The 14,656-nt window shown below is 42.1% G+C and overlaps 1 protein-coding gene across 4 annotated transcripts in view; it reads right to left on the reverse strand.

The window, feature by feature from the left end:
* The window catches only part of ppp2r3a (protein phosphatase 2, regulatory subunit B'', alpha), a 342,270-nt gene that overhangs the window by 106,861 nt on the left and 220,753 nt on the right, over positions 1-14,656 (reverse strand). Inside the window, exon 1 of one of the 4 annotated variants that reach the window (XM_072572894.1) lies at positions 11,766-12,236. The exons of the other annotated variants lie outside the window; for them this stretch is intronic. Within the exon in view, the coding sequence (XP_072428995.1) occupies positions 11,766-11,897 (132 nt within the window). The 5' untranslated portion in view covers positions 11,898-12,236. Of the gene's footprint in view, positions 1-11,765; positions 12,237-14,656 lie in introns of those variants that run through there. 4 annotated transcript variants of the gene reach the window in all.

Raw genomic sequence — 14,656 nt, forward strand, 5'->3', positions numbered from 1 at the left:
GAAAGGTCAGTGAACCGTGGATGACAGGAGAAATTGTGCCACTAGCCAAGAGGAAAAAGGAAGTGTACATAAGGTCCAGGAGCTAAGAACAAAACGGGCCTTGGAGGAATATCGGGACAGTAGGACCAATCTTAAATGAGGAATCAAACAGGTTAAAAGGGGTCATGTTATAACTTTAGTGAGCAGAATTAAGGAGAATCCCAAGGCCTTTTATTCTTATATAAGAAGCAAGAGGGGAACTAGAGAAAGGGTTGGTCCACTAAATGATAAGGAAGGAAGGTTGTGTGTCGAACCTGAGAAAATGGGTGAGATTCTCAATGATTACTTTGCATCAGTGTTCACTGAGGAGAGCGACATGATCAATGTTGAGATTAGATACAGAAGTTTGTTTACTTTGGATCATGTTGGCATGTGTTGGGTAGGCTAAAGGATATTAAGGTGGACAAATCCCCAGGACCGGATGGGTCTGTCCCAGGTTGCTGAGGGAGGCGAGAGAGGAAATAGCTGAGGCCCTGACAGATATCTTTGTAGCATCCTTAAACGCAGGTGAGGTGCCGGAGGACTGGAGGGTTGCTCATGTTGTCCCCCTGTACAAGAAAGGTAGTAAGGATATTCTGGGTAACTACAGACCTGTGAGCCTAACGTCGGTGGTGGGGAAGTTGCTGGAGAAGATACTGGGGGATAAAATCTATTTATATTTGGAAAAGAATGGGCTTATCAATGATAGGCAACATGGTTTTGTGCAGGGGAGATTGTGCCTCACTAAATTAATAGATTTCTTTGAGGAAGTGACCAAATTGATAGATGAAGGAAGGGCTGTAGATGTCATATACATGGACTTTAGTAAGGCATTTAATAAGGTTCCCCATGGTAAACTAATGGAGAAAGTGAAGTCACATGGTGTGCAGGGTGTTCTAGCTAGGTGGATAAAAAACTGGTTGAGTGACAGGAGACAGAGTGTAATAGTTGAAGGGAGTTTCTCAAAATGGAGAAGGGTGACCAGTGGTGTTCCACAGGGATCAGTGCTGGGGCCACTGTTGTTTGTGATATACATAAATGTTCTGGAAGAAGGCACTGTTGATATTATCAGCAAGTTTGCAGATGACATGAAGATTGATGGAGTAGCAGAAAGCATAGAGGACTGTCAAAGAATACAGGAGGATGTAGATAGACTGGAGAGTTGGGTGGAGAAGTGGCAAATGGAGTTCAATACAGGCAAATGTGAGGTGATGCATTTTGGGAAGTCTAATTCGAGAGCGAAATATACTGTAAACGGAAAAGCCTTGGGAAACTTGATGAGCAGAGAGATTTGAGAGTTCAGGTCCATTGTACCCTGAAGGTGACTGAACAGGTGGATAGAGTGGTCAAGAAGGCATATGGTATGCTTGCTTTCATTGGACGGGGTATTGAGTATAACAGCTGGCAGGTCATGTTAAAATTGTGGAAAATATTGGTTCGCCGCATTTAGAATACTATGTACAGTACTGGTCGCCACAATACCAAAAGGATGTGGATGCTTTGGAGAGGGTGCAGAGAAGGTTTACGAGGATGTTACCTGGTATGGAAGGTGCTAGCTATGAAGAGAGGTTGAGTAGGTTAGGATTGTTATCATTATAAGAAAAGAGATTGAGGGGGGACCTGATTGAGATCTACAAAATCATGAAGGATATAGACAAGGTAGATAGAGATAAGCTTTTTCCCAGGGTGAGGGATTCAATAATGAGAGGTCACATGCTCAAGGTGAGAGGTGAAAAGCTTAAGGGGGATACACACAGAAAGTACTTTACACAAAGGGTGGTAGGTGCCTGGAATGCGTTGCCAGTAGAGGTAGTAGCAGGCATGGTAGATTCATTTAAGGTGCATCTGGACAAATGCATGAGTAGGTGGGGAGAAGAGGGATACAGATCCTTAAGAATTGGGCGATAGGTTTAGACAGTGGATTTGGATCGGATCAGGCTTGGAGGGCCGAAGGGCCTGTTCCTGGGCTGTAAGTTTTCTTTGTTCTTTGACTATCTATTGTAGCTTACTTTCTAATTGAAGGAAAATATGGGAAATGTTTACAGAATACAAACTAAAAGACAAGTATGAAATTTTAAATATTGAATTAAGAACTAAGTAATTAAAACAGAGATGCAGGGCCAAGCAATGTGCTGTAACTGCATGATGCGGGAGCTGGTGGATCCCATTGTGGTTCACAGTGACCATATCTATAACGAGTGTTGGTTGCTTGTGGAACTCCAGCTCAGACTTGATGAGCTCGAGTCTGAGCTTCAAATACAGCGACACATCAGGGAAGGGAAAAGTTAGAAGTAGTCACACCCCTTAGATTAACTACCTCACATTTGGTCAGTGTTCAGGGACGAGAAGGTGTGACCATGAGGGATCCCAAGAGGAAGTGCTGAATGAGGCTCAGCCCTTGAGATTGTCCAACAGGTTTGGGATACTTGTCGCCTGTGTTGATGAAAGTGGGGGCTATAGGGAGGATGTGCAAACTGATCATAGCACGGGGGCCATTCAGGAGTCAGGAGAAGAGGGAAATGTGGTTGCAATTGGGGATAGTGCAGTCAGGAGAATAGACATTGTTCTCTGTGGCCAGGATCGAGAGTCTTGAAGACTATGTTGCATGCCCAGTGCCCAGGTTCAGACTATCTCATTTAGGCTGCAGAGTACCTTGGAGTGGGAGGGGAAAGATACAGTTATTGTGGTCCATGTAGGAACCAACAATATAGGCAGAAAGAGGAAACGGGTTCTACTGAGGAAATATTAACAGCTAAGGGCTAAACCAGAAAGCAGAACCAAAAAAAAGCAATACTCTCTGAGCCATGAGCAACTTGGCACAGAGTTAACAAGATTAACGAGGTAAACACATGGCTCAAAGATTGGTGTAGGAAAAATGGGTTTGAAAACATAGGACATTGGCACCTACAGTGGGGAAGGAGGGAATTGTTTTGATGTGAAGGCCTCCACCTGAATCATGCTGAGATCAGAGTCCTGGCAAATTACTTAATACGGGCTGTGGGTAGGGCTTTAAACTAAATAGGGCAGCAGTTTAGATGCATGGAAAATTATGGAAGAATTTAAAGTGTGGTGGTGGGGGTGGAAGGGTTGAGTGGTGGCTATTAAAGTTTCCAGAGAAACTGGCCAGGAATATAACTTCAGGCACAGCAAATAAGGGGGCAGTTAATGCAGGACTGAGGGAGTAGTACTTAAATGCATGCAGAATACAAAGCAAGGAAAATGAGCTTGTAGCGCAGGTTGAAGTTGGCAGGTACGATGCTGTAGGCATTACAGAGACGCGGCTGCAAGGGGATCAGGGTTGGGAACTAAATAGTTCCCAAGGATAGACGACCTGTCAAAAATACAGGCAGATGGGCAGAGGGGACTTGGTTGCTTGTTGGTAAGAAATCAAATGAAATCGATAGCAAGAAGTGATATAAGTTAGAAGGAGTAGAATCTGTATGGGTAGAGTTAAAGAACTGCAAAGGAGGAAAGACCCTGATCAGAATTATGTATGGGCCTCCTAGCCGTAGTCAGGAATGTGGGGATGAAAATAAATCAATAGATAGATAAGGCATTCAAGAAAGGCACTATTGCTATAATCATGGAGGACTTCAAATGCAAATGGACTGGGAAAATCAGGTTGGTTGTGGAGCATAAAAAAAAGAAATTTGTGGCATATCAACCAGATGGTGTTTTCTGGAGCAGCTTATGGTGGAGCCCACTAGGAACAGGCAATTCTGGATTTAGTATGTGTAATGAGGCAGACTTGATTAGGAGCTTAAGGTGAAGGAACCTCTAGGGGACACTGACCAGAATACGACGGACTTCACCCTGCAGTTTGAGAGCGAGACACTGGATTCAGGTGTAATTGTATTACAACTGAAGGAAACCACAAAGACATGAAGGAAGAGCTGGACAGAGTTGATTGGAAGGAGAGCCCACCAGGGAAGACCGTGGAGCAGCAAGGCCAGGTGTCTCCAACGGTTATTCAGAAAACAAGTAGAAATTCATCCCAAGCAAAAAGAAACCTGCTAAAGGGAGGGAGAGGCAACTATAACTGACCAGAGAAGTCAGGGACAGCATAAAAGTGAAAGGAAGTATGCAATGTAGAGGGGGGTTAATGGAAAGCCACAGCACTGGGAATTTTTTAACAACCAGCAGAAGATAACTTTAAAAAAAAGCAATAAGGTGGGAAAGGTGAAATATGAAAGTAAGCTTGCTAGTAATATAAAAGATGATGCAAGAGTTCTTTTAGATATCTGAAAGGGAAGAGAGAGGCAAGAGTGGACATTGGACCATTTGAAAATGAGATGAGAAATTGCAATGAGGAACAAATAAATAACGGATGAACTAACTAGATACTTTGAAACAGTTTTCACAGTGGAAGACACCAACAGCATACCAGAACTTCAAGGGAGTCAGGGAGCAGAGGTGAATGTAGTGGCCAGCACCAAGGAGAAGGTGTTGGGGAAGCTGAAAGGTCTGCAGGTGGATGAATCATCAGGACTGGATGGACTACACCGATAATTCTGAAAGAGACAGCTGAGGAGATTGTAGAGGCATTGGTGGTGATCTTTCAGGAATCACTAGAGTCAGGGAAGGTCCCAGTGGAATGGAAAGTGGCTAATGTCATACCTTTATTTCAAAGGTGAGGGAAGCAGAAGACAGGAAACTATAGACTGGTTAGCCTGACCTCAGTTGTTGATAGGATTTTAACAGTCCATTATTAAGGATGAGATTGCAGAGTACTTGGAAGTGCATAAAATAGGGTTGAGTAAGCACGGCTTCGTCAAGGGGACATCATGCCTGACAAATCATTGAAATTCTTTGAGGGAGTAATGAGTAAGTTAGACAAAGGAAAGTTAGTGGATGTGATCTATTTGGATTTCCAGAAGACTTTGACAAGGTGCCGTACAGGAGGTAAGGCCATCTAAGACCCCATGATGTTAGGGGCAACACACTGGCATGGATAGAGGATTGGTTAATGGACGGAAGGCAGAGTGTAGAGATAAAGGGGTCTTTTTCAGGATGGCAGCCAGTGAGTGGGAGATTTTTGCAGGGATCAGTGCTGGGACACAAGTATTCACATTCTCCATTAACAATCTACATGAGGGAACTGAGGACAATGTGCTATGTTTACCAATGTCACAAAGATAGGTGGAGGGTTAGGTCGTGTTGAGGAAGTGGGAAGGCTACAGAAAGACTTGGATCAACTAGGAGAGTGGACAAAGAAGTTGCAGATGAAAAGCAATGTGGGGAAGTGTGAGGTTATGTACTTCGAGAGGAAGAATTGAGGTATTGACTATTCTCTAAATGGGGAATAGCTTTGGAAATTTGAAGCACAAAGGGAAATAGAAGTCTTGGTTCAAGACTCTCTTAAGATTAACATGCAGGTCCAGTTGGCAGTAAGGAAGGGAAATGCAATGTTAGCATTCATTTCACGTGGACAAGGATATAAAAGCAGAGATGTACTGCTGAGGCCGAATAAGGCTCTGGTTAGATCGTATTTGGAATATTGTGAGAGTTTTAGGCCCCATATCTAAGGAAGAATGAGTTGGCATTGGAGAGGGTCCGGAGGAGGTTTATAAGAATGTTGAAGGGTTTGTCACACGAGGAGCTGATGAGGACTATGGGTCTGTACTTGACAGAGTTTAGAAGGATGAGGTGATGATCAGTTTGAAATTTAGGCAATACTGAGAGGCCTGGGTAGAGTGGACATGGAGAAAATGTTTCCACTAGAAGGAGAGATTAGGACCTGAGGGCACAGGCTCAGAGTGAAGGGACGACTCTTTAGAACAAAGATGAGGAGGACTTTCTTCAGCTAGAGCGTGAAAGATCTATTGCCACAGAAGGGCTGTGGAGGCCAAGTCATTGAGTCTACTTAAGACAAAGATAGATAGGTCCTTGATTGCTAAAGGTGATCAAAGGTTACAGAGATAATGGGGTTGAGAAACATGTCAGCCCACGATCGAATAGTGGATTAGATTTAATTAAACTCGTGACTTAATTCTGCTCCTATATGTTCTGGTCTAACTTGTATACAAAGTTGGGTTATTGACAAAAAAAGTGTAGCAGTGAATAGTTGTCTTTGGACTAGACAACAGTATACAGTAGGGCCCCCTAAGTTACTAGAATCATTATTTTCTTGAGATATATTAATGATCTAGACTTGGGTATAGAGGGTTACAATTTCAAAATTTGCAGTTGACACAAAACCTGCAACTGTCATGAACTGTAAAATTGATAGCGATAGACTTCAAGAACATATAGATTTGCTGATAGAATGGGCAGGCCCATGGTGAATGGACCTCAATATAGAGAAGTGTGACGTAGTCAATTTGAGGTGAAGAATGAGGAATGGCAATTTAGACTAAAGGGCAACATTGTAAAGAGGAACACATGACCAGGGACACTTAGGTGATTAAATCATCGACAGCAGCACAGCAGGTTGCAAAAGTAGTTAAAAAGTTAGCTAGCATCTTTGGCTTTATGGACAAAGTGTGGTGACTTTTTTTGCCGTATGCAATTTGTGATTTAAGCCAACATTCTGTGAAACTGGTAACTTTTAAAGGAATCAGGAGTTCTAAGAGTGATCCAATTGAGCATACCGAAATATTAGTTACTTTGGATTTTGCTGAGCAATAAGGTTGGGCTTTCAACTGATGACTCAGGACTGTTCAGGGCTCACTGAAGAGCAATTCCAGGGGCATAGTTGGGAGGAGACAGAGAGTAAAGAGAAACATACTGCACGTTAAGAAGGGCTGCTGTAGTTTGTACTGCTAAAAGAAGCTGAACAGCAGCATATGTTTTGCTACTCAGGGAAGTTTTAACAATGCAGTAAGGGCTCAAGGAAGTCTTAGGAAGCCTAGAAAGCTTGAAAGAACATTGTGTGCGATAAGTAGTTCAATGTAGTTGAGGATGTGTGTTGAAAAGCTCACAAATGGTATTTGGTTGAGTGCAATTCAGGAAAAGATTCAGGAACAGGACTGGCTCAGTTGAGGTGAGCTGTCTGTGAGGAGCTGGATTTATGCCTGTGAATGCGTGCTGCAGTGCAGTTTCTAGAGTGTCAGGGAGAGTAGACCAGGCAAAGACAACCAACAAGAACAGTAGAAAATCATTGAGGCAGTCCATGATGGAACAGCTCTTTTGAGAGGAAGTTTCAAGGCCAGATCAGCAAAGATAAGAATTGTAATCCCTTGTGAACTTTAATGAGTTTTGATGACCTACCATGCCATTGAAATCACGATTTGCTAAGACAGCTGTGTGATCTCTCTTGAAGACATTTGCTATTTGTTGGGGGGCTTCCAATAGCAGTCTATTACCCAAATTTCCCCACATTAATTGTGTTAGAATACAAGTTTTATATCTATTGTAGACTGCATTGCGGTTCTAATGTACAGTTAATTTTACCGTTGCTTGTTCAATATTGTGGAAATATGTGGATGTATTCACTTTGCAAGTTCCCTGGACTGCACAGTTTGGCTACTTTAAAAAACATGTTACTGGTCCCTAACCTGACATAAGAAAATTGGCGATCTGGTCTAGGATTACAATAAGAGGTATCGGGTACAAATCCAGATGACCTTCAATAAAATTCAAGTAGCGTCTTCAGTCATGGGGACCATGCTTCAGAAAGGCTGTGAAGGCTTTAGAGAAGGTACAGAAAAGGTTTGAGATGCTAGTTATATTTTGGAGATGCTAAAATTGTTCTCCTCGGAGAAGAGAAGGTTGAGAAGAGATTTGACAGAAGTTTTCAAGCACATGAGCGGTCAGAAGTGGGTAGAGATTAAACTGTTCCCATTGACAAGAGGCCCGATAACCAGAGGACACCCATTTAAAATGCATGTCTAAACAATCAAAAGCAACAGGAGGAAAAATAATTTATTTGACAAGTGGTGAGGAATGCGCTGCCTGAGAGCATGATGGAGGTGTATACAACTGGATCTTTCAAAAGGAAATTGGTGAACACCTGAAGAGAGAAGATTGCAGGGCTACAGGAGTAGAGGTGAGGGATTAGCAGAGTTGCCGTGGCAGACAGCTAGCATGTACAGAGGCGCCTGAATGGTCTCCTGTACAGTAATCATTCTTTGTATCTATGCTTCTAATCACTATGAATAATGTACACATTGGGAACATCAAGCTTACTTGAGACAAGTTACGCAAGGCTACAGACATTGGTTTATTGCACTGCCGTCATTTAATTAATAAGAAACAGCTGTCTTCCATATTTCAAACAGCATAATGGAAAGAAACATTCATGTGTATGTGGGTGCACGAACTGTCAGTGGCACAGTCAAGGAGTTAAGAGGATTTAATAAATAAATTCAAGCTAATCTAATTTCAGAATTCTGTTTGGTGCCTTGAAGCGATGTCGATGGACATATTCAGTTATAGTTTTGGGCAGAATACTGGGTCTGTTCTATGTTACCATAAAACTGTCATAGCAGCACAACTTGTTTGGACATTAGTCTTTACATTCACCACTGAGGCACATGACACACTTTAATCTATTTGCTTTACCTAAAAGGACAAGGATCTTACTAGCAACTTCACGTTTGTATGTGCCAGATGCTGTTTGTGTGAACTGCAGACTGAAAAATTGAGGCAGCAAGAGACAAAAATAGGAATTTCAAATAGTTGCTCTGATATATAACTGTTCAGATTACGTTCTGAAAGGGTGATTTTAACCTTTTATTCCCCCTTAGGCCAAAGAGACTGAGGTTTCTTTGTTAAAACCGTACTCATGCATGCACAGGAGATGTTCTTAACCAAAAATGGTGCACAGCTCCAATCTTTGTTTCAAAAACAAAAGTTTTAACAAAGATATTGGAGTCTTGTCTGGTATAAGATAGAGTTAAAAACAGTCAGTGGTGCAATGACTCAGATCGGTTGGATCTCAGTGAAAGCGAACAGTGATTTGCAGAGTTTTTATTTTTGCATGCTCACTGGTCATTGCCTACTGGATAACAGACCCAATAGGGGCAATCCAAACTTTGGAATAAAGGGTTGAAAACCACCCTTATAACTCAGAATTAACCACTGAGTGCTTCACACCATTCAATTGCAACCAGAAATACATTTTTCCTAGTTGGGCTGAGAGGGACACCTTTTTCCCCCACTTATAACATGGTTTAATGTGCAAAGTCTCCAACACATCGTTGAATTGCATCAAGTAGGAATGGTCTCAAGTTTGATCCCTTCTGTGTGTTGAGTTAGCTAAGCTCAGTCACGATGGTCTGAGCAAAAAAAGTTTAAACAAGACAAAACAAAAAGGCCTCCCTCTTTCCTGAGGCAGAGAAGAGAAATCAGGCCATGAGAAACTATAATGCTTCAATAAAGGATGACTGTGAAGCTCCAGTGACAATTGTGTAAGGGCAACAGCATCAGGGCACAGAGGAAAATATTGAGCTTCCTTGAATATTGCCACAGGATCCCTACTGCTCTCTTAACTTCAACAACGATAAGCCAAGATCCTGGATTAACATCTTATTGAGGGACAGAAGCTCCATGTAGACTTGACTGAAATGTTGACCTCAACATGAGCTCATATTTTGGTACTGGGCTTCAAACCACAAGTTTCCGACCAATAGGTAATGGCATGCACAAATTAATCCCAAACTGACATTGTTACTTCCACAAAATGGTACTGATACATTGCTCATAGTCACAAGCTTGGAAGTTAGATTCCTGATAACATCACAGTGAGTATAAATCAGAATTTAAACTCAAAGCAAGGAGTGAGGTGGCTGATTTAATGCTTAACATCTGCTTCGTTTAAACAACAAAGAGCATAAGAAATTACATTAAATTGAAAATCAATATGTGTAACACTTTCATTAATTCTTAATTGTTCCCAATGCAACATTGAACAATTACCTCTACTAAGCAGTGATTTTTGTTTGCATTGATTTGGGAATACATTTATATTCACAGTATCCTGCTGAACTGATTGGAACCTAGATGTTTTATAATAAGACACTGGAGTTAAAAAATGAAGTCCTTGGGATGCACATCAAACAGCCTGGTTTGCCACACATTTCTATAGTTCACAGAAATTGCAAGGTGACAAAAGACTAAAATCGATCTCCCATTCTGGTTTGTGGATACCAGACTGCCTATGAAGAACTGAAGCTGGGTGACAGTAAAATATTATGTACCTTTCCTTGAAATTCAACTTTGGTCAATAGTTCATGTTGAATTCAATGCAAAGTTATCCCAATAATTAAGCCAAAAGTCCTTATCAGAACATATTTTTTCATTGTAATAGGATATGAGCAGAGTTAAAAATTGCTTTTATTGTCTCATGCATTTCACAGGCCTTTGAACCAAATCCTATTGATGTAGCAGGAGCCTACATTTCTGTATATTTCAGCTTAAAAGTAGGCTTACTTGAATTTTGAATTTAATTTGGCATGGTAACAGAGTAGTTCTAATACCGGATTAGTAATCTCGGGATCCAGAGGCATGAGTTCAAGTCCTGTTAAGGCAATTTAAATATAAAGATATGTGAAACTGAATAATTAATAAGGATGACCATGAAATCCCCAGATTGATAGAAAGCCAGTCTAGTTCACTACTTCCCTTCTGGGCAAGGAAAGCAGCTATCCGTACCCAGTGTCACCTTAATGTGATTCCTGACCCACAGGAGTGTGGTTGACTCTTAACTGCCAACTAAAACTGCCTATCAAAGCAGCTATAAGGGTAAGTAGGGATGACTCTACTTTGAATAAATAAATAATAGCAAATATATTGCACTGGCAGGAGGGTTAGTAACTCAAGGACACTGATTTAAGGTAATCAGAAAAAGAGCCAGAGGGAGGATAAGGAGATTTTTTTCCCCCTAATACAAATGTGGAACATACTGTTTGAAAGCATGGTGAAATCTGAATCAGTAGTAATTTTCAAAAAAATTGACATGTACCTGAAAGGAAAGAAAAAAAATCATAGGGCAATGTGGAAAGAGCAGGTAAGTCAGACAAACTGGATTTGCCCTTTCAATGAACCACATAGTCTTGTGGAACCTAATGGCCTTCTGTACTCTATGACTATGTAATAACGTTAGCGCAATCAGAGAGAAAACCCCAGCAATATAAAATAATTTAACCAAATAACAAGGGAGAGACTACTAAAACTAATACTGCTATTCATTGGCTCTATCAGGGCAGAATCAACTTGTAAGGGTTAAGTGTTTTATATGACATTTTTGAATGTGAAGGAATAGCTCCTGCACATTTACTTTGTTATATTTTCTCCTGATTAAATTAGTTTCTTGCCTTGCTTTTGACTGTCAGTAATGCTGTCGTTTTGACTTCTTTTAGGAATATTGTGTTTAAAGGGTTAACAATGGGCAGAATACAGTTTCATGATATATGACACAACTTGAAGATTTCAATTCAACAAATCTCCGTATAAAAAGCAGTACCCATAGAAGTGTAAGGAGATACACAGACCAACCCTCCCTTGCTCCATGCACTAAAGATTAAGTCTATATATGGTTAAGATTGAAACTGTGAAAAAAACAGTAAAATATTTTTTAAAAGTAACCAACAAAATACACTTGCTCTTTTTCTCTTCTTGACCTCCCTTTGAAGGATGAAACAGTCTCAGTACTTTTAACCAGATCCTAGGGATCTATTTATAAACCTGTTGGTACAGTGCAAATAGCTGTCTTTAACAGCATTCATGCACTGATAGCAATTAGCAGACAGGACACGGTCTAAACAGCAACAGAACTTAAACTCAAGGCGTGGAGAATCATTTCAAACCTGTGCTTGCTGGAACGATTTCAACCTCTTCTTGAATCGTGATGGCAGAACAAAATCACATCCACGGGCAAGGAAAGCAAACTCCCCTCGTAAATCGGGGTCCCTCCGCAGAGAAGTTTCCTTGATCATCATCTTGAAAAGCTTTGCTCAGCAATGCTTCCGTGTGTTTGTTAGTATGTCCTTTTGTAATGTGGTAAATATAGACTGAACAGCACTCAGGGTCCCAGTTTGCACAGAAAAGTGAGAATTGCCTCCTGGAAAGACCACACTGTTTCCTGTATTCTCACAGCCTGACAATGTCCATGCATTGTACCCTGCCACCGAGGTCAGAGTCCATTTATTCTTGTCTTTGAGTCTCGATGTTTAACTGCTGTGTTGTACCCAGAAACATGTCCTGCAATGCGATCTGTTTGAGAGAAGGGCTTCTCGACAATTGATCTGTCCAGGACTGGTGCGAGTGCATTGTGGGAAAGGAAGAACCCTCTACCAGAAGAGCTAAAGTTAGCACTTGCTGAAGAAGACCCGAGAATAGTCTTACCTGCTATGACACTGTTTACACTAATAGACTCTCAACTGAGAATGTGAGGCACGGACTTCAATAAATCACATGGCTTTTGCAGAATGTGAAAAAAGGCTCTACACTGCTCAAGAAGGCATGTGGAATAAATCATTACACAAAAGAGAAACAGGGAAATATCTTCCAATAAACAGACTGACATAAAAAGTTATGGAAAACTTCTCAGAATTGCTTCTCAGACAGAAATCTGACCTGATGAATCTGTTTGATTTTATAAACAGCTTTCTGCAAGTATTTGATTCACTGTCGGAAAACTATCGTCCTAACGCACCCTTTCTTCCCCCCCCAAATCTGCCTCCCTTTTTTGCTATGCTCCATCCCTAGCCCAGTGTATAAATAACTTCCACACTTGCTGTTGGCACAGTCTCCTGACATTTCAGTTCAACTGCAGTCCCAGATTACTCCACCAATCAACAGCAGCTGTTTGGAGAATATCAAACACATCAAGATTCCGAGGCACCAATGTGTTTGGCCCCAGCCAGGACTCTATCCCCTTCAGCCTCTGTGAGCAGTTTTGCGACATGGAAGCTGGTCCCACTTGTCCGTGGCTTTTAGAGATATTCCCATGAAAATGAGCTGAACTGCAAAGGAGTAAGTGCTGCATTTAGTGCCGTGAGGTTGCACTCATTAGAAATTGAAATCCGGGAGCCTCTGCCATCAGTGGCTCGTCCACAAAGCCAACTCTACTCCATAGCAGTTGAAAGTTTTCCCCTGGACTTAATCCAGACCGCATTCAATAAGTACTTGTCCAATTCCTTTTGCTATTCAATCATGCATTTCCAAAGGTTATTTTAGCATCGGGCTTTCCTGCACTCCATTCTCAGTTTGAGTTACAACGTTCTTGAATAATTACAAGATTCTGAGCTGCTTCCGCAAGTATTTCTTTATCATGGTTTATCTGACAGCCACCACTCTGGGCTGATCTTGGCAAAGGAATCCATTTCTGACTCAAAGGAGCAGCAATTTGATGTACGCACTCAGGTATCTCAATCTCATCAAGATTGCTATAAGAGCTGGAATAACTGGCATGGCTCAGGAGTCAGAGACAAGAATCTCCTATGTGAACTTTGATTTTGCTCGCTAACTGGGAGACCCTGTTACAACCCCCAATACTTCATTGTATACATGCAGTTATGAGTTAAAGTTAGACAGCTATGATGTAATTTTACTAGAATTGTACCTGGGATCACAGTCTTGTGGAGCTGGCATTGATTTTAAAGCAGACAAGGCTGAGAGATGTCTAGCAGAGGCGTTAGAAATTACAAAGATTTTGATGAGGTAAATAAGGTCGAACTGGCTGTGAAATTCAGCTGCTGAGTGTGTGCATGTTTTGGGGCTGTAAGTGTCATTTTGTCTCCAAAACAATGGGTCAGATTTTCCACTCTGCCCCTCTTTTTGGTGACAGGAGACAGCTCTGCATTTCTGAGAGGATACTCGGATTAGGGTTTCCCTTAGAACTCCAATCTGACAGCTCTCTCATAACACCAAACAGGGAATTCATACCGTGCTCCCATTACACAGCAGTCAGGTGCAATATCCTAAAATTTAAAAGTCCAGAAACACAGCCACTTTTGGGGAGTGAGGTTAAGGAGGGCAGGGTGCTAGGTGGGCAGGATGCCATAGATAGAGGTTAGGGTAACAGTTTTCGGGGCTTCATGGACAGGATATTAAGGGGGCAGGGGTGAGCATTCCAATAGTAGAGTGCCAGGTGGGATAGGATGTCAAGTGGATAATTGCCAGCTGGTAGTGTAGTTGGCATCTGTGTAAAGTAGCAAAGGGGCCTGGTTAACCATGCAATGTAGTATTTAGAGTAGGATAATGGTGGTTGGGAGAGATAACATGTCCTGTGGTGAGGGTGAGTGTGGGGGGGGGGGGGGGGGTTTGGTGGTGTCAGGTCCCATGGGCAGGGGGAGCAATTAGCCTCCAGAAAAGAGAGGGGGGGGGGGGGGAGAGAAACAAGGGTGGAGGGAGACAGGTCCTGTCCAGGGGAATGGCAGGGGGAAGTGGATGACAGCAGATCTGGACTGGGTGACGTGGAGTCCGCTTTCTGGCAAACTGGGTCCAGAGTGGGTGGAAGTTCGGAGTCGGGGAGTGGGAGAAAGGGTAGAAAGGGGAAGGCAGCATCTCCAGGGTGGGCTGGGGCTTTGGCGGGGGTAGGGAGAATTTCTGAAGCAAACTGGGCCGAGGGAAAATACGGAGGTTTGCCAAGTCAGACTGTCAGAATGTGTAAAGTAATGGTAGTTTAAAGGGTATTCCCAATTTAATTAATAAAGTCAGACCAGAAGAGATCAAGCTATACAACAGCAGGTGGGCT

This window comes from Chiloscyllium punctatum, chromosome 6 (genome assembly GCF_047496795.1).
Source record: "Chiloscyllium punctatum isolate Juve2018m chromosome 6, sChiPun1.3, whole genome shotgun sequence".
NCBI classification, from domain to species: Eukaryota; Metazoa; Chordata; class Chondrichthyes; order Orectolobiformes; family Hemiscylliidae; genus Chiloscyllium; species Chiloscyllium punctatum.